Genomic DNA, 21,196 nt, shown 5'->3' on the forward strand with positions numbered 1-21,196 from the left:
TCGTGGACGCAAGATGGCTTTAACAGGCAGAAACTTGCATAAGGCGAATATGGCACCCGCAGACATGCTCTCGGCCGGTTGTGTTTCGTTTTAATATGCTTTAGGCACAGAAAAGAATAGAGAGTTTCAACAACTCATCACTTCCTTCTTTCAGTAGTTTTCGCTGTTGCGTTCCCCTAGTTTATCTGCACGCAATTTCCTTGCCCTCGCCCCCCTTCTCCTGCAGTTTTCTTCGTACTTCGTAGGAAGTGTGTCCGTGGTCGGATTTAAAAATGCCACTCGGGGATACGTTCCCGCAGCACGGTCCTCCAGTAACTCATCAGTACGTTGATTCGACGGCGCAGAAGCAAAGCCGCGCGAAGCTCGTACTGCGTTTTCACTGTATTCATTCAACAACGAAACCGTAGGGCGTCCCGCGTTCACACTACATTTGACATCTTTGGGTGACTCAGTGTGCAAAAACGTCAGCAGTTAGGTCGCTTGACAGTGGACGAATGCCGGGATGAATAGATCTTTAGTTGTTCTCTGTGTGGGAGTCGCGGGGGCAGTTGCGACTCCGGTGGCTGTAAGCACGTCGACTGAAGCGGTTCTTTGAATTAGAGCAAACAGGCGACTTGGCAGTTTCCATATATCACTGATCGAGCGACTTGTTATCCGCGAAGTCACTCCTTTTCGAGACGCCTGCAGCGTTGCCACTTACTGTGAGTGTGCAATAATCACACCTCTGCATCCAGGCTTTACAACTTGGTGAGTGCATTATATTCTTCACCAAACGTTGCGAACGTTTTCATAAAAAAATCAATTTTTTCACTTTGCTGCAACCATTCCAGCACTGGCCTCATAGTTCTCGCCTTCTATCAGTAGCGGCTGGTCTGTGACTTTTTTGCCCGAGTCGGTACTCTTGCGCCGCTACACGAGATGATATCGTGTTTGCCGCATGTGCAAAGGCTTGGCTTTTCTTGAGTCTCTGCGAGTTCAAAACGAAACAAAGAAACAGCCAAAACATTCGCGAAAGGTGAACACTTGCGAGAAACTTTTCTCATCTCTGACCCTACGGGCCCACACCGCAGCACAGGAGGGACTCTCAAACGGCGGCTTGTGGATGTCTGCACATTATCTTAGTGGGCTCACCAAGATTCGAAATAGTCACCTTTTCTGAGTTCCACACGCGCGCAAAAAAGGGACAGGTGTATTAGGCGCAAACGCACTTGTGGGCACTGCGCCTTCCCACTGTTTCTCCAACTGTAGATCAGTTGTCACTGTTGTTCCTATCCGTCGTGACGAACAGAGAACCACAAGCGCCTTCAGATGTAATAGAGCACCATTCGGCTCACCGCCACTGTCGTTGCCTCGAGCAAACATATGAACTCCTCACAGAGCGAAACCGTTCTCACCTTCTGCAAACTCCCTCGTTGGCTTGCGGGTTTCCGGATTTCCCGCGCTTGCACGTTGTTTAGGTAACTCACGGATGTCTCAGCCTTACAACGTGCACCAAGATGACACGTCCGCTGCTCCGTCCGCTTTGCTGCGGCGTTGGCCGACAAAGGTTTTTGTCTGTGTGCATCTTTCTGGCTGCCTTTTCTCCTGCCTTGCTTGCCTGCTCAAACCGCGTATGGCCAGACGGGGCTTCTCCGCCGGCAAGCTACTTCCTGATAGTTGAGCCCGAGGGAATCACCAAACCCCGCACGCAAGAAGTTTCCCTGCTCGGTGGACAGAGTTTCGCTCTGGTCGATAAGACAGCAAACGGGCTCGAATTCAACCCGGCCTCCTGGGACACGACAGCGCTCCCGTTCGATGACTCCCACTGTCAGACAGACCAAACTATTTCCATGGGTTCGCTCTTCCCGGAGGCGACTGCCCAACTCTGGAGCCAGGTAGCTCCCCAGCCCGCTGAGGCGGAGGCAGGGGTGAAGAAAATCTACAAATTCGTCACTCCGCCAATGGAGCAACTCCCGCGAAAGGCCGTCAACTTCTGTCTCGTGGCCTACAACAAACAAGCTCGCGGATCGAGAACTGGCACCACAACCGAATCTGAAACAGCCGGGCCAGCTCTCACACTCGTGTTTCATGCAGCTGGACCACAAGCCACGTTCGGCATCGCACTCGCCACTGTTTTCTTACCTCTCTTTTCCGTCTTTTAAACTGCGTTGGTGGCCATCGAAGAACCTCCAGCACAGAAGGACGAGACACACCAATGTACTTCTCTGTATGTATTTCCCTCTGCATCTCTACATATATTGATGTTTAACTTTCTGTGGAGATAGGAGTGCGCAAGGTGTTCGCTTTTTCTCGTCGCTTACAACGCTCAATGCCAGCATGTGCGGGAAACAGTACTTTTTCGTTTGTGACTGTACACGTCTCTTCGAATAAAAATACTCCACACAATGTTGGAAGCTCCAGTCAAGAGCGTGGTTTGCATATTCAAAACTCCGCAGCTCAGTACCCACTGTCTGCACCTTAGATCCTTGAATGCGTCTGCAGCTTGTGCAACTCGTTGGTGCTGGCAGTCACACATGTGCTTCCGCTTGACAAAGACTTCAGTACGCCCAAAGAGCACCGACAAGGAAGGAGGCAAGTTGCGAACTGCGGCAAGGTTGACTCAACAAAACAACGTCTTTGGCAGATCGACAAAGAGACCGCTTGAGGCCGGAAAATGTCTGCGTTTTCAGAGGTTTTTCGTTTCTCGTGAGAGTCGACGGTGACGCACTTTGTGTTGCTCTTGCCTCCTCTCCATGATTACATATATATATATATACCCATATATCGATGTTTCCCTTCGCATCATGTGTGAAGTATTGTGAGACGGACAAGTATGTCCTTGCCCCCGAGTTTTCGGCCTTGTTGTGGTATCAAGGATCATTTGGAAGCCCATCCGCTATTGTCCATTTGCCTTACGCGTGACGAACAGAACTTCGCAAAAGGCAGAGACACAACACGATTTGCAACAATAATCCTTAAATATAAAGCGCGGAATCGAAATGGTGTGGAGCAGCCGTACTAGGGGAGGATGCTGAACTACCGCACGTAGCGCTCTGAGAGAGGTATCGTTGTAGCAAATGATGGCGACAGCCTGACGTATATACTGTAAAAAAATATTTACAAAAGACACCCCTAGCGTTTGTGACAGAGACTTCTTCCTTAGTGTTCCAGCTAAACTCGCTTGATCGGAGTGAAGCAAACGCCATGAAAGTGCACGAACCCACTCTCAGGAAACTTTCCAAATCCATCTGTGGACTGCGGAACCAGCAGCAGCCCGCCTGCTACTGCCTGGGGACTGGAACTCGAGAAGTTCTGCGTCGAGTTCCAAGCAGCGTGTACTTGAAAACCCAACATTTACTAGCAAGGTGTACAAATGCCATGACTCTGTCTCTCTGGTTGTCTCATCACCCCACTTCATACTGTGTCACAAGGTGTCTGCACAGTCTAGTGCGAACGTTCCCCGTACCTCCAGAAAAGAAAGACTGCCTTTTCTAGGCTGTGACACAAGTCGTCAACTAGGAAAACTGTCTGGTCCAACAGTACACATACTAGGATGTACTGCCTCCGGCATTTCATCAGGTAGCCTAACCCCTAGGTTTTCTGTATCACTCGTTGAATTCGTATCGAGATTTAGATCGAAAAACTACTTCAATTCTCAAACGAAGCGCAACTGGTTTGCCCCAGGCCCCTGCAGGTGGACAGTAAAACTACAACGAGTCCACTCTGCAACTGTCGCGGGCGTAGCAGTACACGTCTAGAAACGCGAGGGAAAGGGACGAGAAGAATTTGGTTTTCTTCGACACGACCCTGAGTTCATTCTACATCGGTTATCCTCTACGCGGAACGCAGGGAGTCACTGGTATTCCTCGCACTGACAGCGAGAGTCAGCGACCGCACAAATCTCTCCGACCCGCTAAAAGAAGAGTGTTTTGTTGAAACAGAGGCTGCTCTCTCAAGCAAGAGAGTTGCATGCGCCAGCGAGGAGCCGTCTTTACAACAGAAGTATGGAAGCGTTCGGGAACAAGAAACAGAGACATGGTGCCATGGAGTTCGACCACCCTTCGTCTCCGCGTCCGCAGTCTGCTGACCCCGGACACGGTCCGTCCGTCTGTCTTCCTTTGGCTTGTCTTCATCTGGCGTGTGTTTCTCTTTCTTTCTTTTCCTCCCTCTTCGCTGTCGAGCTCTCGGGTGATGCCCGCGTTCCAGGTCCAGACGGGCGCTCAAGCGGAAGCGCTTCAGTCGACCGTCGTGGGCGGTGGAATGCAAGTCTGAATTTCGTGTCTCAGAATTCCTCTTCTGATGAGTGCCAGTTGCGTGAGAAGCAGCGACGACGCTGCTTGCGGGGTGATCGAGACCGGCAAGTCCGTCGACACTCCACCTAACTTGCAAGTGGTTGTCTCTTCTCGCTCTTTCGCTTTGCTGCTCTTGCTCACTGTTTCTCCACGACTGCGTCTCGCATCTGCAAATGCGTCTCTCGGGGACACAAACAGGAGCGCTCTTTGCTTTGCAGCCGCCTCCATATCCCTCCCAGCCGTTTGTGGCAAAGAGGTCTTTTCGCTGTCTCCTTTCTTGGTGTCTCCCTCGGAGGCCCCCCGCGCCGAGTTGCGCGTTTCGGAGAAACGCGCGTCGGCACAGAGGACCAGGCGCGAGCATGCCTACGAAGAAACGCCAGACAACGCGACAAGAAAGGATGCAAGCGCAATCGACGTAGGGAAGCTGAAGAACAGACGAGACAGCTCCCGTGAGGCCAGAAACTCAAGAGGCAAAGCAAAAGGAGAAAAACACCAAGGATAACTCCTGAGAGAACACACCCTTCTCTAGCAACGAGGGCACACTTAGGGGTGGCCAGAACAGGAAACGAACGTGAGAAAAATCGCTTGTAAATTCATCAAGAAACGCTCTCGTCAGAGGGCTTCGTCGAAAACAAAAACGTGCACCTCACACGCAAGAAGACGAAAAAGAAAAAAACCACGCGAAGCTGGCAAGTCTAAAAGTTGTTCAGCTGCTGTCGCCTTCCCTTCCTCACTCTGTCTTCTTCTCCATCTGAAACTTCTTCCAGTTCTGCAGAAAACGCACCTCAACTAAGCCGACAGATTGGAAGTCCACACCTCCCGAAGGAGCCAGCGGCAGGGGGGGGGCGACGTCCGCCTCCTCGAGGAAGCAGCAAAAGTCGACTGTCTTTGGAGCGAGCGCGAACTGTGGAGAGGCGGCGCTGCTCTGCGCGAGAGAAGAAAAAACAGACAAGACACAACACCAAGACTCACCTTTCTACACAAACGCAGAACGTCTAAAGTACAGACACGCGCCTGTCTTCGGTTTCCATGAGTCGAGGGAAGGTGGACCTCGCGCTGTGTCCAGTCCCAGGGACCTTTTTTGTTGTGGGGAAGCCCTCCTGTCGGCTTATTGTCGGGTCCATATATACCCACACCGCGTTCACGTTCTCCGTCCGGGTGTAGCGACCCCCTTTTGTCCTCTCACACCTCTCTCGGCTTATCTTCGGACCGCGCTTCCCCCCCCCTTCGTTTCCGCTCCCTCTTCTCGCGTTCGCCAACACCCTCTTCTGACCTCCCTCAGGCCTTCCGGACTTCGCCTGCGGTTCACGGTCGACCCAAAGCTTCTCTGGGGTCTTCTTCCTCTTGGACTCGAGGCGCCGCGGCCTGCTCTGTCTCACCTTGGCTGCTCCCTTCGCTTCGACGAGAAAGAGGCTCGCCGCCTCCTTCAGAGCGCGCCTGTCGCGGAGATTCAAGCTGAGGAACTGCGGCTTCAGCAAGTCGAGGAACCGCTCGACAGTCTTCGCCAGAGCTTCTGCCTCGCGGGCGATCAGAGGGTCGCCCCCCTGGCCACCCTCTCGGCGTCTGAGAGGCGCATCAGAGACAAACGAAGAGACAAAAGCTGAAACGGTTCAGCCGAAAGAGACGTCAGAGAGACGGCGGCGCTTGTTGTTGAGACTCCTCATGAAGGTGGAGAAGAACCACGCGTCGATGTTTACGTCCCTGGAAATGGCCTCTTCGGCAACTGGCGTCAGCGAATCGCACGAGACGGAGAAGTGTGAGAAGGACGCACACGAGGGATGCGCAAGCCAGCGGGAGAAAGGCGCTCTCTCTCGAGTATACAGAGGCAATGAGGAGAGAGTTGCCCGCAGCAAAAAGCTCCGAAATGCGTGAACGCAACACAAGAAAATAAGGATGGTTCCCTCACTGGATATGCTGAAAGAGCACCAAAGCCGAGGCGCTCAGAAGCTGCTGAAGCTGAGCAGCCGAGAGACGCGGCGCCATCGCCAGCAAGGACGGCTGAGACAAGAGAGCGACCTACACAGAGACGGAGACAGAGGAGAAGGACGAAGAGCGCAGCGGTGAGGTAGAGGACGAACACCGCAGCTTGAAGCCACAGCCACGAATCAAGAGATGGAAAACAAGAAGACGGAGTGTTTTTCTCTCGAGATACAGGGTCAACGGCACACACGAGGGGGAAGCGACAGAAACAATCGTCGGCAAAAAGATGAAAACGAGGAAAGTGGAAACGAAACGAAAAATCAAATAGACAGCCAGACAGCAGTTACGCGAGAGAGTAAAAAACAGGCAACACAACAATCCCCCCCGACCTTCAAAGGACGCGGAAGGCATCGGACTCTCTTTGGCTCTCTGTTTTGCCATTTGACCTTGTACATTTATACACATATATAAAGACGCATATATATACATATATACATATATATAAAGGGGAGCCTGTTGTTTGTGTTTCACTTGGCTTACCCCCCCACTCCCCCCCCAGTCTTCTCTTTTCTGATCTTCCATCTGCTCCTCTAAATAAACAAATGTACATATGTATATATATATATATATACATGTATGCGTATACGTCATGAGAGTGGTTGTGTCTTTCTACTGATTTTGTTCATCGTTTTACAGGAAGCCGGAGGTCAGCGGGCGCTAGGCGCGTCAAATGGAGAAGGGCCTCTGGCAGCTGCGTCGCGAGAAAGGCCGCCTTTTGGCTGTGAAGTTCCACGGCTTCTGAAACCTTCTGGAGCAGCTGACTGTCGCGCAGTCTGAAAAAGAACAAAAACAAACAAGACCAGTGCACAGTCCGTTTCCTGGACTTCTTCCTCACAACCAACAAACATACACCGGCATATATTCATACATAAATACATATATATACATATATATGTATATACAATATACAAGTGTCGATTCTCCATCTCACGAAACGTATGTATGTATGCATGTATGTAAAGATATGCATATTCACCACAGGCACAATTGCATCAATTGTGAGTCTAACAGCACACGTAGACCTAGATAAATATGTAAGCCTAGGCACATTTACACTTCGACACAAACCTGCATGTTTACATATGTAACGGGAATGACAGCATGTGTATTTGCAAGGAAGGACGCTTCCAGGAGAAGCTGCGCATGCTCATATATATATGTATATATATATACATGCATATGCATAGTTGTGTCAGTGTATATTTGTATATTCTGTAACAGAGGGGTATGTGGGGTGCTGCCTGGCGAGGAGCAAAAAAGCTACGAGCTCATGGAGCGTCACAGGGGAAAGGATTTCAAGTACCTCAGTAGGTCGAGGTGACGCAGGAGAGCGAGCAGCTGGTCTCCGCGATCCGTCGCACGATTCACTTTGTCTGCCATGTCGGACCTCCTGGGGAGCAGACGAGAGACACATGAAGGACATCGAGTTCGCCAGATTGCGACGTTCACAGCAATGTCGGGGATTCGCAGATCCCGCGCGACCAGCATCGGCTCTATTGATGGTCGTCGTCGTTATCCCCTCACCCGACATGTTCTCTTTCAACTGGTTTTCACAAACAGAGCCCCCTGAATGCCCCCAGGCTCATCGATCCACGATACGGCGACCGAAACCGCAGGCCACAGGTTGTATCCATATCTATCCATATATAAACATATATATACATATATATACATATATATACATATATATAAATACATATATATACATATATATACATATATGTATGTATATATATGCGTATATGCAGACGTATAAGTGTATATGAATAGACCTTTACTCTCCAGCTGGAAAAGTGTGAATAGATACGTGCATCTTTATTTGTCCCTACACGAACAAGAGTATCAACTTCTGGGCGTACATGTATGGAGAGGCATCTCTCTGTATACGACTGTCTGTCGGTCTAGACACACCCATACGAATCGGTATCTGTCTGTCTTCGACTCTTCATCTATCTTCACGAATAGACAAATGTCTTTGCAGCGCGTTGATGGGTCTGCTAGACTGGACGCTATCGACAGCGCGCGAGCGCGGGAGACGTCAGACTTGACCTCGACAGAAGAAGGAGGTCTCGCACGCACCGACTTGACAAGGCAAGAAGCGACATCTCCCAGAGCATCCCCGGCCTACACTTTGGCTCTCTGTATCTCTCTGAATCTCGCATTCTCATCTTTCACTTTGTCCCCGTCAGGCTCGGCTTGTCACAAGTGAAGCTCGCCTCTTCAACGGTTCAGTGCCTCGCCGTATCAACGCCAACTGACCTGAGAGGTTCTTCGATCCCAGCGAGGTCCAGGCGCCGTGCGGCGGCGACTGCGCGCAGAGTGTCGTGGAGAGGAAAGGCCTGAATGGACAAGAAAACAGAATGCGTTTCCAGTTCTCTCTCTTTGCCGAAGAAAGGCTCGCACGGCTCTTCCTTTTCGCCATCTTCCTCTCTTTGAAAGAGCACCAACGTCTTCTTCGTCAGTCCCTTCTCCTTGTGAGGATGCAGCGAACTGTGCTCTCTCTCTCTCTCTGCACCGCTTCCGCGCTGGACTCCCCTCCAACTTGCTCTGCGTTCGCCCCCCATTTCGATGCCCAGCTGATGGAGATCGTGGAGAAGCCGCACCAGAAGGAGCGACGCGAGAGAAGAGACGGAACAGCGAATGGCGCAGAAGCATTGACACACGAGACCTTGAAAACAGAGGGGCCGGAAGGCATCTCCCGCGACTTCTTCGTCCCTCCGGTTCCCCCCGATGATAAGAATCGACGTCCTGTATCGATAAGACGAGAGCGCGAGACTCTTCGAAACCCACTACGCAGACGCATCTGAGAGATGCGTCTTTTCACAGCGAACGGCCAGCACCGTCCGAGGATGGACAGTTCAACGCCTTCCCTCAGTCCGCTACAGAACGCCTGCTCGCATCGCCGCGCGTCTGCAGTTCTGAAGAAAATCATCCGCCCTCTCGCTTGGTCAGGTGCGTCTGTCTCTACCTCCCTTTTTCATCCTGCACCAAGACAGGAGCGAACGTAGGTCTTAAAGAACACTGCGAAAAGCTTCGCCTCGTCGCGCACCTGGCCATGCTGTTCGGCGCAAGCGACGCAGGCGTCCACCAAAGCCGATTGGCTGTAACGCTGTCGACTCAGACCCTCCAGGCACCTGCGCAGAGCAAAAAGCAGCGAAGCAACAAAGGAAAAGAAGAACGCGCTGAGAAGGAAGTGACGTGCACACGCAGAAACCAAAGGAGATGGAGAGAAACGCAACCCAGGAAAGAAGAAGGAAAACGAAAAAACGCAGATGTAGAAAGAGAAGGAGAAGCAGATGCAGAGCGAGAAGACCTACATCTAGAAAGAGACGAAGAGGAGAACGAGGACTCGGAAAAAAAGTCCATCTAGCAAGAGAGAGATATAAAAAAGAGAGATGGAGGACTCTCGAAGTGAGTGGGAGGGGAGACGAGCGACATGGGGGAGAGAAAAGACAAATTGAAAAACGACAGAGGAGAGTCGGAGAAGGGAACTGAAAATGCGGACTCAAAAGCGAAGGTGCTCACCCGTCGTAGACGTACGCGAGATGCACACAGTGGGGGCGACAACACAAATGGCTTTCGCGAGGCGACTCGTTAGCCAGGCAAGGACTGGACCCAGAGAAAAAAGACCGTTGTGAGGGAAAGAAGAACGGAAGGCACCACAACGAGGAAAGACGCTTTGACAGAAACGAGCGTCACGACACACAGGCCTTAAAAAGAAAGGGAAGAGACAGCTGGTCACGTAGGGGTGTACATGCATGCAGGGACGCAGGAGACGCAGAGGCTCAATAAAACGACATGCACCGACGGCTAACGACAAGACGCAATCCCACACACAAGCGCCGCGGCGGCGTTCCCTCGTCCTAGGCTTTGGACGTCGACACAAGTTCCGTTTAGCAGTCTCAGTTCGAAAATAGATATGCGAGCTGGACTACAGCCTCAGATCCGGTAGCCCGCTCAGAACGCGTCAGGAAACGGACGTTTCTTGAACGTCCAGAAGATCGACTTTTTTGGCGACGCCAGAGTCACTGTTGGTCTCTGACGGACGCTGCATGCGCTGAGTGCAGAATGTCCATGGAAGGTCAGTCTTCACTTACACACAAAACCAGCCGCAGCAGTTCGTGAAAAGGCGAGTGCTACAGCTTATTGCCTACGAAACCTACAGAGCTTTATATGTATATATATATATATATGTATATATATGTATATATATGTATATATATGTATATATATGTATATAGATGTATGTATATATATATATATGTGTGTATGTATGTATAGGTATATATGTGTATGTATATGTGTGTATGTATGTATAGGTATGCATGCATGCGCGTGACTGGCGTGGTGAGTCGGAAGACAGTACACGAGAAAATAAAGGAGACTTGAGTTTGAGCTCTAAAAGACAGCCGCCTGCCGCAGCAATGTTACCAAGGCGACTGCTGGATGTTTTGTCATCTAGGCTAAAAAAGTAATTATACATCTTTGTATAAAGACCAATATGTCACTAAACGCGCGCAGGTGAACGGTTTCGCGGAGAACGGATCTTCTTGTCGAAAAAAGCACTGGGAGCGGGACTCGAGGTCCCCTCTTCGCACCTGAAGAGAAGGGCGATGTATCTCCTTTGCGCGACCTCGTCTCCAGTCTCAAGGCTCTGTTCTCCGGCGCGAAGGTCCGAGGCGAGAAGCTGCGCCTGTGTGGCGAGGCCATCCAGAAGGGGAAGGCGAGGAGACAGCAGACTGCCCACAGTTCGGCATAGAGAGTCAAGAAGCGCGGCGTCGAACGCATACATCTTCTCCTCGATATGCTTCGTCAGCGGATCTCGAATCTGGCAAGACGGCAAACGAACCAAAGTCCTATCTGCACTTCATTTGTTTTCGCGTCCACACACACGGATGCAGGCAGCTTCACAAACGGTCCGTCGCAGAGGCAGCGGAGCTCTCTCTGTGTCGACGAGTGAGGTTTGTCTACGCAGACGAGGTATGGACGAAAGGACTCGAATCGCCGACGCAAGAAGCGCCGCGACTGCGTCTTTGTCTGTCCGAGGAGTAGGGTGGCGGTGAGTCTTGTGTCTGCATGTAGGCTCTCGAAGGGGAAGCAGTGCAAGCGTTCCACCTTGGACTGTCCGCCGAAGCCGCCGACATGCTCAAGGCGGCAGAAAGGTCCGGCGGGCACAGAACCTGGTGGAAACGATTGAAGGCGAGGGAGGGGCAGCGTCGGCAGAGAAAGCGAGGTGCGACATGCAAAGCGGGTTTGGAAACTTCCTTCAATCGACCCTGTCTCGCAGGGAGACGACTTCTCCGGCTGCTATCCTTACCGAAGGGTGACAGAGGCCGAGGCGCGCGGAGAGCGAGAGAAGAGCTGCGAGGCGCTTCGGGGAAGGCTCGACCAGCTGGTCTTCGAGCCTGCGAGGTCGCACCACAAAAGACACACAGAAGAGAGAGGAGAGTCGAGTTGCGAACGGCGACGGAAGAGAGGGGAGAGCGAGTCAGCAACAGTGAAGCCTGTGCAGCGGGAGAGACGGGGACGCCGAGGCCCCGCGGCCGCGAGGCGGAGGAGGCGAGAGAGAAGAGCAAAGCGCAGAAGGGGAAGAAGGGAGACCAGGAAGTGAAGAAGAGAGAGAAACGCAGAACAGAGGAAAAGGAAACGGTTCGTCTCAACGCGCGGCCGAAAACGAAGACCCCACTGCAGACGTTTGCAGGAGAGGCCGACCCAAAGACGGAGCACTTGGCCGGCTGGAGCATTTTTATTTTAAAGCAGTTGGGCACTGTAAGAAGTAGAAGCTGCAACGGAGCCACAACGCGACGAGACCGTAGATTCTTTTGAAGGACTTCGCGTCTCAAAGTGGGGTTCACCCTGTTCACTTCTTCAGAAGGTTTTCTGCGAGTTGATGTGAAGCGTTTGGACAGTGTTTTAGAAGCCTCTTGTGACTTTTCGTCTTGAAACATGCGTTCAGGGATCCCCGCGTTGCTTTCTTCGCTCCTTCGCTCTCAACGCGACGACTGTTCTTTCCTTCGTCGTCTTCCAGGAATCGCTCGAGGCCGGACAACAGATGCAACTGACAGACTTCTGCAGTGCGAGTCTTTTGCAGAGAAGTTGAGAGCCGAGAAGGAAGCCAAGCGGGAGAGGGATCCGTTGGCGGGGACCTTGAAGCGTGTCTGCTCAGGAGACAGCTCGAGTGCATGCGCGGAGGGCTCCTACCTGCCGGCGACGGCTGCGAGGAGTGCTTCGTCGGAGTAGGGGAAGGACGCGAAGTCAGAGAGAATGTCGAGAATCTCTGGAGGATAGAATCGATCTGAGAGCGCGAAGAAGCGCTGGGACGCGACGCGCAGAAACGCCGGATCTACGATTTTCGCCTGTGTCTGAGGACAGAGACACACGGAGGCAAAGGCAAGTCTTCCTGGCCCTCAGGGACGGACCAACGAGAAACAGAGAACGAAAGGGAAAAACAGGCAATCGCGACGACGGAGAAGACACGCTAAAGAAGAGAGACAGAGACATCGACGACGACGCGAAGCCGAAGCTGCCCGGGGGGACGATGCCTAAGAACAGGAAGAAGAGGTCCAGTAGCCTGCCCCCGCTATTTGCCTCGGCTCCCTTCTGACGAGGCCGACCGCTTGCTGCGCAGACTTCGACGTTGCATTTCGTCTTGTGCAGGAGAAACGCAGACACTGTTTCTCTTGGGGAACGAGACGAGCAGAAGACGCGGACTCACAGCTTCTCGGAGAAGCGATCGATACTCCTCTGGGGATGCCTTTAGGAGCGAAAGAAATCTCTGCGCCGGCAAGTACCCTGAACCTCGTGCGTCCTTCTGCGAGAGCCGGAGCGAAGAGAAGCGGCGAGGAGAAGACAGAGAGGAAGAGGCGACATGCAGACAGGGATCAGAGCAGAGAGCAGAGGGAGGAGCGCGCTGGGCAGGCGACGAAAGCGAGGGCCGCGTGAGAGAGGAAACGAAGTGACACAGGCAAGAGAAAGAGTTGAGAGACGGAGAGCGACAAACAGAGAGAGGACGCGTCTGCAGAGCTCGGCGAGAGCCGAGAGAAGAGAGGAAAGAAGAGGAGAGATGTGAGGAGAGATGTGAGGAGAGAGGGGACGATGAACGAGAGGCAGAAGGGGGAGAAGAGACTTCTTGGCGTGTGGGGCTGGGAGAAGAGCAGAAAGAGAGAGAGGAGGAAGAAAGCGAGAAGAGACGTCGGTGGACACAGAAGGAAGGCAGAGAAGAAGAAAAGCGAGAGAAGCGCGTGAGGGGGGGGAAAGGAATGGAGACCGCAGATGCGAGAGGAGAGAGACGTCCACGCGAAGCAGCAGAGACGCGACCGCGACAGCGGCGAGAGACTGGGAGAGACAGACGGAGGCCGCGCGGCCGCGCGAGGCTGTCTTCGGCTGGGAGCCGCATTGCGGAGCACTGAAGACAGAGACGAAGAAGTTGACAAAGAGTGCGAAAAAAAGGGAAACAGGGTGAAGGAAAGGAGACGAAGAAGAAGAAAGAGAAAGAGAAAGAGACAGCGAAGAGGGAGAATCAGGCGAGGGAGAGAGGTCCGTGTGAAAAGGCAGTGAGGAGAAGAGCTAAGGTCGGAGCTTGAACAGAACGCGACCTTCCCCAAGTCGTCGGAGTGCAAGAGGACAAGAGGACAAGAGGATGAACAGAGAAGGAGGAAAGAGAGAAAGAAGAAATTGGATGAGAGGCATGCGTCCGCGGAAGAGCGACTGCCAAGAGAGGAACGCGAGAGTCGCGAGGACGAAGGAGCGACGAAAAGGATAAAAAGAAGCAGAGGCAGAACTTCAACGTCCGTAGAAATCATCCAGGAACATGAGCAGCGAGCGTCGTTCCTCCCCGGGAGAAGCCCGGTGTACGTACACCTCAACCGTTGTCTCTCCCACAACAGAGAGGGTCCGAGGAATGTCGTTGAAATGTCCAGACGACCCCACCAGCAAGACCAGCGCGGCGAAGAAGCGACATGGAAACCGTTTTCTTTTTTTCACTCGTCGAGAGTTGAGCGACCGGACATGCAATGTCGAACACCGATCGCGCATGCATGCATCTTCTCCTTGCGCTTTCTCGGCATCTTGTTCATTCACTCGACGCGTCCGCCAGTGCGTCTGTGTTTTCTGCAGCCATTTGATTCCTTCTCTCTAGAGAAAGGCTTGAAGCGCCGCCTTCCTCCTGGGGAGGCGTCTCCTACTTCCCCAGAACCTGGAACAATGGAGGAGGACTAAGCTGTTCCACCTTTTCTTTCTTCCTCTCCGTCCATCCCTTTTCTCTCCTTTCTGTCTCTCCTCCCTTTCCTGGCTTCTCTTGTCTTCTCTCCTTCTCCTCTCTTTTCTCGTCTTCCTCTTCTCGTTCTCAGGCCTCTTCTCCTCTGCTTCTTCCTTGCCTGCCCCCGGTCTGCCCGCTCGTCTTCCACATCGTTCCACGTCAAAACCAATTCCTCCGCGCTCCTTCTTCTCCCGCTCCTTCTCCCGCGTAGTCTCCCTGTTCTCTTTTCTCTTCTTCTTTCTTCCCTCGGGCAGCTTCCGTTCTGCACCATGCTGGGAGGAGGCGCGTTTTCTTCGGGGGGCTCTGGTGCCGCTGCCGGCGGCGGGGACGAGGGGGGCGCGTCTCTCTCCGGCTTCGTCCAGACGCGGCTGGGCATCGACCGCGCGGCCGTCGACGGCGTCTCCGCAGTTGTGCCGCTGCTGACGGAGGGCATCTTCGAGAACCGGGTCTGGCAGAGGCTGCGGAGTGCGAGGCCGCATCCGGTTTGGGGACGACAGGTGAGCTACGCGAGGAGAAAGGTCAGAGGAAAAAACGAGAAGAGGAGGAGGCCGCAGCGCGCGGAGAACGCGAAAAACCAGAGAACCAGAGGCAGCAGCAAACGAACGCGCCGATCTTCGTCGTGAGGCGAGAGGCCGAAGTCTCCGAGAAAGCCAGGCGCGGACCGAACAGCAGGCTGGAAGGACTGAGGCGCGAAAGCGAGGGAAGGAGGGAGCGCGGAGGGGGGGGGGTGTCGTCCTCACGCTGTTCCAGAGAAGCGAAAGCAGACCCAAGCGGATTGAAGATTTTGACCATAAGCTCACCAAGAGGGAGCATCTCGGCTTTCGTGGTCCATGACTGTGCGAGACTTCGCAGTCTCGAGAACAACGAAATGCGACCGGCCTCGAAAAAAAAAAGCGAACGGGGTGCTCGAAAAAATCCCGGAAAACGAGAGAGACGAAAAAGACGATGGCCTTTCTCTCATTTCATAGAGTGCGACTTCGGCGCGCGTCCTTTGAATCGTCGGACTGCACTTATGAAGGACTTTGTTTCCGGAGGGTCCCCTCGGTCTTGTGGTTTTCTCGGGGAGCGGCTCTCCTGAGGCGCTCTGTGTGGAGACAGCGAGCTCTCCTGGCTCTCCTGCTCTCCTGCTCTCCTTGTCGCGCTTGGCTTTCCGTTGCTCCTGTGGACTTTGTCTCAGGACGCCGAGACTGGCGTTGGGGTGTCTGGGAGCAGTCGCTCCGTCAGACAAAAATGCCGCAAATGGTTCAGAGAGGGTGCCTGTGAAGGAATTGGATTCTCTCCTGTGAAGGAATTGGATTCTCTCCTTTTGTAGACGTTGTGTCTCTTGAGTTCGAGTGCAGCTGCTGGAAACAACGCGCGCTCCAGACGGCTCGGTTCGAGAATTTGCGAGCTTTTTTTTGTCTGCTTTCCGTCCGCATCCGTCTCCCTTCTGTCTCTGTCCGTCTCGCTCGGTGGCTGTCTCTCTGTGTCGCGGCCTGTGCTGCCTTCTGCGACTGCGTTTCGAGGCGAGTGAGTGCCTTGAGTGCCTCGAATGCCTCGACTGTCTCGCGCCGCATTCGCTTCAGGTCTCCTGTCTCTCCCGCGCCTTTTGTCTGCTCGCAGCTGCTGCCGCCCCACAACCTCCCGCCATGGTCGGGCGCCGCCGTCTGTCCGTTCCTCGCCTGCTCCTTCATGAATCGGACGCGGACGGCGTGCACGCGCCTCAAATGGTTTCCCCACGGCCAGAAGCTCTTGGCTGGCACTCAGCCTGGCGAACTGGCGGTCTGGTCCGGAACCTTCTTTGGCTTCGAAGACCTCAAGCGACTGCCGCAAGGCGGCGGCGCGATCACGGCGCTCGAGTGGAGTGGCGGCGGAGACCGGCTGTTCGTCGGAGACGCTTCAGGTCTCGTCGTCGTGCTCTCGCAGGCCCTCAACCCAATTGAAAACGAGCCTTTGAAGGTGAGGAGAGCCGGGCGCGCAGCCAAGAGCCAACCGGTCGCCTTCGCGAGCCAGCGGCGCGGGAGCGCAACGAAAACAGCGGAACCGGGATCCGGGGAGAGAATCCGCAGCGAAACCGGGAGCGTCTCTCCACATGTCGCATGCACGTTCAGGGACAACACCGTTGCGCGCTCTCTGTCTCTCTGAAGGTTTCCAGATGCTTCGCACACAAGGAGGTTAACTGCGCCTGCAAGAGGGGAGAGGGCGGGTGTGGGGGGAGAGGGAGAGGGGCGGCGGATTCGTAAGCCTGGAGCGTGAGTCGTCGATCACAGAGAAGCGTTTTTCGCACAGAGCGAGGTGCCGTCTTCTGACGGTCAGAGGGCAGTCTCGTCCATCAGACGTCGGGACCTCTTTTCGCGTTTTTCGCTTCAAACAAAGGAGAACTTGAGGCCCAGTTCGTGCGACCTGTGTTGCGTTCTGTATCGCGGTCTGTGTTGCGTTCTGTGTTGCGTTCTTTCTCCGTAGTGGGTTCGACCCAGTGCTGCGTTTGCTTCCTCCAGACCTGCAACAGGTTGTCTCTTTTCTCTGTCCTTCTTCTCGGTCTTCGCTGCCTCTCGAGGCCTTCAGCTCCTGGCAACTCGTCGCTCGTGTCTCCAGCGAGACCGTTGTCCTTTCCTCCAGGCTGTGCTTCACCGCCTCTCGTACCTCCTGCCGCCATATGCCCCGCACCTCAAACTGCTCTGTAAACGCGTTTTTGCCGCTTTTTTTCCGTTCCTCGTTTCTTCAGGGCTTGAGTCACCCAGTGCTTTCGCTGTCGGCTTCGCCTCTGACGGCGCAGCTGCTCGCGGGGTGTGCAGACACTGCAGATCCCCTCATCTGGGACGTCAACCGCCTCGCGGTCTCTCGCGTGCTGCGCGCCCCCAACCTCGACAGCGCCTCTTCGACTTGTCTCCAGTGGCACCCTGTCAGCGCGCTGGTCGCCACAGGCTGCAAGTCCAGCTGGGTGTACTTGTGGGATCCGCGCGACGCCGCCCCGGTCGCGATGCTTCAGCCTCACCGGGGCGCGATCAACAAAGTCGTGTACGTCCGGCGGCCGACCCGAGGACGCGTCTGCAGACCTCTCTGCCGCAGCCGCCTGCCTGCGCTCCGCATGCAAACAGAGCTCAACGCTGCTGGATCAAAGTCCCTGCAAAGCGACACATACATCGCTATCCAGTGCTCTCTGTCTACACACAAACGAGGATACGTACTTTTATATGTATACATAAAAATATATATATATATATATGTATATATATATATGTATATATGTATATATATGTCGATGTGTATGTCTGCGTGGATGTTTCTAAAAACGGCGTTTATCTAGGTTGGTCTCTTGGATCCGTGGTTTCTGCTTGTTTCTCGTACAGTCTCGCCTAGACCCACTGCCTGATCTCCCATCCCCCCCTACGTTCCTTATATTACTCAATATAATCCAATCCTTTTAAAACGAATTTTAAAATTCTCGACCCTCACCACTCCCCCCGGAAACCGTACCGTGTTTGATTTCTGTATGTCCACTGATCTCCGCCTTCGTGGACTGTCCTTTACTGTCCTCTCCGATCTATCTCTGTCTACGTCTGTGTCTCGGTGCTTCTTTCCTTTTTGTTTCCCTGTTTGTGTGTGGGCGTCTGTGTTTTGACTCAGGGTCTCTGTTGCGACCGATTCTTCTCTGTTGCTGCGCTGCTGCAGGTTCCACCCGAACGGCTCTCTGCTGCTGACCTGCAGCCGCGACACGCTAGTTCGTTCAATCGATTTGCGGATGTTTAGGCCTCTCCATTTGTTCCGTCTCCCGCGCTCTCCCGCTCCCGCGTCTGCGTCTCTGCTGCCTCCAGCCGAGCCCCTGCAGCTGGCGTTGAATCCGGTGCATCCGAACGTCTTCGTGACCGGCGACAATCAAGGTCGTCTGAGTTTCTTCTCGCTTCTGCAGCCTTCGGCCCCGCTACTGCAGCTCCAGGAGGCTCACGGGACAGTTGGCCCCTGGGCGCCAGGAGAGCGGGTCCCCGAGGGCGCCGTGGTTTCTCTGGACTGGCACCCGATGGGCAACCTCCTCGTCTCGGCCTCGGACGGGCGTCTCATGCGCTTCTGGGCTCGCGGGGTCGGCGGCGGCGTCGCCGGCGCCTCCATGCAGACGGTGAAACTCGTCGACTTCCAGAGCGGAGGGATCACTGGCGACTTCCCAGTCTCTGCTCGTAGAGTCCGCGACCGCGAGGTCGTCGACAAACGAAAAAAAGCGAGACTCCTCGCCACGGGGGGCCTCCTGCCGCTGGGGGCGCATGTGCAGCACGACGGCTTGGACGGGAGCGACGGCGGAGGCGAGACTGGCCTTCGCAGCCGAGGGACCGTAGCTCACACCGAAGATCGACAGGTTGCTGGAAATGCAGAAGCGAGTGGACACAGAGGAGGTGGAGAAGAGAGTGATGAAGAAGAAGACTGGGGAGGCTGGATGGAAAGCGGAAGGGGCAAGCCGCGAGGTCTCCCTCGGATTCGGACCCGTTGGCTAGTTGGGCGCCACGGGCCCGCGGGGCGCTGAGGGAAGGGCCAAGGCGGCGCGAAGAGACAGTGGCGACGGCGCGCAAAGGAGCTGACGCTTCCCCACATCTGAAGGGGGGAACGCAAAGTTTCTGTAGAGACCATTAATGTTCTGAAGATAACTTGTGTGTGTGTTCCTACATCGCAAAAATGTCCCTCGGGCCTCCAGGGCTCCGAAGGGGAGTGCAAGGCGTAGGGAAGAGTGGGGAGGTGGAGGCTGCTGAGGGTGGAGAGAGAGGAAAAAAGCGTGGATAGACGGCCAGAGAGCGTCTCTTCTTTTGCGGCTGAGGACGGAAGTGATGCATGCATTGCCTTTTAAAGTAAATGTCGCTGCAGTGTGGGTTTCCTCTGCTTCGTCGTTGCGAAAACTCTTCTAGTCAAGTCTACTTGAGGAAACAAGCGAACAAGCCGAGGCGCGCGAGGCTCGAAAAGGAACAGCGCTCGAACCACCGGGTGCATGCAGTCCTCTGGACGGCTCTGCGCCACTGTATCGACTCCCCACAAGTCGCTCGGGCCTTCTTCCGAGGTGACTGTCTCACAGAACGACTCACCTCAGATAGAGCGATAAAAACGAACGGGTGCTCCTCGACGCACCAACTCATTTGCATGCATGCATGCACAAACACTTACGTGCATATATGTGTATATATATACATATATATATACATATATATACATATATATATATATATACATATATATATATATATATATTTATAGAGAGAGAGAGTTAGAGAGATGGATAGAAATATGCATGTAGATCGATATAGCTAGATAGACATAGATGGATGGAGAGATACATAGAGAGATAGATAAAGACAAAGAAAAACAGGTATGGATAGATGGATAGATATATATAGATAGAAAGACACACGTAGATACAAATATAAATAGAGACAGATATACATAGGCAGATAGGTAGAGATAGAGAGATAGATATAGATACAGAGATAGAAAGTACACAGAGAGACAGAACGTAGATAGATGGATGGATAGACAGTTAGAACGTAGATAGAGAGACATACCGTCGAGAGGGAGATAGAAAGTTGATGGAGAGATATAACGTAGATAGATAGAGAGTAGTTAGATAGATAGGGATAGAGAGATAGAAAGTAGACAGGAAGTAGATAGAAAGATAGATGGATAGAATGAGAGATCGATGAGAGTGGAAGGTCCGCGTTGTCAGTGTGAAAGGCAGGTCACTCGAAGAGCTGGAAAGGAGGAAAAGCGATACGGGGCGATGTGTAGTTGGCCATTTGTAGAAAGAGCGAAGAGAGGAGGAACTGAAAGAAGCGGGAGAGAAAACAGGGGAGAGAGAAGAAAGGTGAAAGAGCAGAGCATCAGACAAGAAGAGAGGAAGGAGGCAAGAGAGGGCAGAGCCCAGGGACTGAAGAAAAGAAGGGCGGAGAAAGAGCGAAAAGAGTGAACAGGGGAGGCAGAGAAGGAAGAGAGAAGAGAGACAGAAACGGGTGACGAGAGGCTGGAGGCGCAGAGTGAAGAAGGCAAAAGGCGAGCAACAAAGAGAGGGACTTCGAGGGTGTCTCTGGGGCGCCAGGGGCGACCTGACGTCCGAGCTAGGAAGAAGGAGCTCCTCTTCTTCTCCCTCTATTGTGTGTGTCGACTGTGGACAGATGGAAGGCATTTACGAAGCAAACGCAGGTCGCCAGAGTCTCTGCAGGTCTCTCAAGGAAGACGAAGTTGGCAGAGTGTGTACACAGGGGAAGGAGAAAAAGACTAACAACGAGGAGTCCAAGTGACAGATCAAGAACGAGAAAACAGGCTGCATGCACCGGAGTGGGCGACCCAACATCTGATCGCTCTTTCTTCTGCTTGACTTTGTGAAGCTCTCTCCACCGTCGTCTTCTCTCTTGCGAGACTCGCCTCATGTTCTGAAACAATGCCTGTTTCCTCCTTCGTGATGTGCGCCTTCCTTCCACTTCTTCTCTCTCGCCAGTCGCCTCCTTCTTCTGCATGTTCTTTTGATCTCTGCCTCTCGACCTTACCCCTCTCGGTGCCTCACTTCCCTTTCGACTTCGCCCTGAATCGTCGATGCCTCTGTCTCGCTCTGTCCCCACACGGAGGCCTTGCAAGGGAGCGGAGAACAACGAGAAGAGGGGAGAGAAGCGGACAGGCGCAGAAGTAGAGAGACAAGCAAAAGGGAGACGAGCAGAAGCGAGCGAAGACGACGAGCGAGAAG

General features: G+C 53.5%; 3 protein-coding genes across 3 annotated transcripts; 2 read left to right on the forward strand and 1 right to left on the reverse strand.

Annotated features, from left to right (window-relative positions):
* Nucleotides 1-1,496: 1,496 nt before the first annotated feature.
* Nucleotides 1,497-2,141, forward strand: TGME49_268270 (hypothetical protein; the record flags this gene model as incomplete). Its single annotated transcript, XM_002365493.1, has 1 exon — nucleotides 1,497-2,141. The coding sequence occupies one exon, from the start codon at nucleotides 1,497-1,499 to the stop codon at nucleotides 2,139-2,141; it is 645 nt and encodes a 214-aa protein (XP_002365534.1).
* A 1,808-nt stretch (nucleotides 2,142-3,949) lies between these two features.
* On the reverse strand, nucleotides 3,950-13,727 carry TGME49_268260 (hypothetical protein). Its single transcript, XM_018781499.1, has 12 exons — nucleotides 12,967-13,727; nucleotides 12,453-12,613; nucleotides 11,569-11,656; nucleotides 10,850-11,079; nucleotides 9,301-9,385; nucleotides 8,511-8,590; nucleotides 7,555-7,641; nucleotides 6,886-7,024; nucleotides 6,178-6,287; nucleotides 5,651-5,834; nucleotides 5,056-5,196; nucleotides 3,950-4,634 (listed from the first exon to the last, which is right to left on the reverse strand). The coding sequence occupies exons 1-12, from the start codon at nucleotides 13,645-13,647 to the stop codon at nucleotides 4,215-4,217; spliced, it is 2,406 nt and encodes an 801-aa protein (XP_018636535.1). The 5' UTR covers nucleotides 13,648-13,727; the 3' UTR covers nucleotides 3,950-4,214.
* Nucleotides 13,728-14,367: 640 nt separating this feature from the next.
* Nucleotides 14,368-19,000, forward strand: TGME49_268250 (WD domain, G-beta repeat-containing protein; the record flags this gene model as incomplete). Its single annotated transcript, XM_002365491.2, has 4 exons — nucleotides 14,368-15,005; nucleotides 16,111-16,446; nucleotides 17,213-17,505; nucleotides 18,160-19,000. Exons 1-4 carry the CDS (start codon nucleotides 14,778-14,780, stop codon nucleotides 18,998-19,000), a joined length of 1,698 nt encoding a protein of 565 aa, XP_002365532.1. The 5' UTR covers nucleotides 14,368-14,777.
* Between the last annotated feature and the right edge of the window lie 2,196 nt (nucleotides 19,001-21,196).

This window comes from Toxoplasma gondii, chromosome VIII, assembly GCF_000006565.2.
Source record: "Toxoplasma gondii ME49 chromosome VIII, whole genome shotgun sequence".
Classification (NCBI taxonomy): domain Eukaryota; phylum Apicomplexa; class Conoidasida; order Eucoccidiorida; family Sarcocystidae; genus Toxoplasma; species Toxoplasma gondii.

What these genes read in the sequence shown, in the direction of transcription:
- TGME49_268260 (XM_018781499.1), bottom strand. Translation starts at nt 13,647, where the DNA reads ATGCGGCTCCCAGCCGAAGACAGCCTCGCGCGGCCGCGCGGCCTCCGT. An exon ending in GATCGCTTCTCCGAGAAGCT is followed by an intron (nt 12,614 to 12,966) that starts GTGAGTCCGCGT and finishes CTCTGTCCTCAG; the next exon opens with ACACAGGCGAAAATCGTAGA. An exon ending in AATCTGTCGGCTTAGTTGAG is followed by an intron (nt 4,635 to 5,055) that starts GTGCGTTTTCTG and finishes GTTTCTTCGTAG; the next exon opens with GCATGCTCGCGCCTGGTCCT.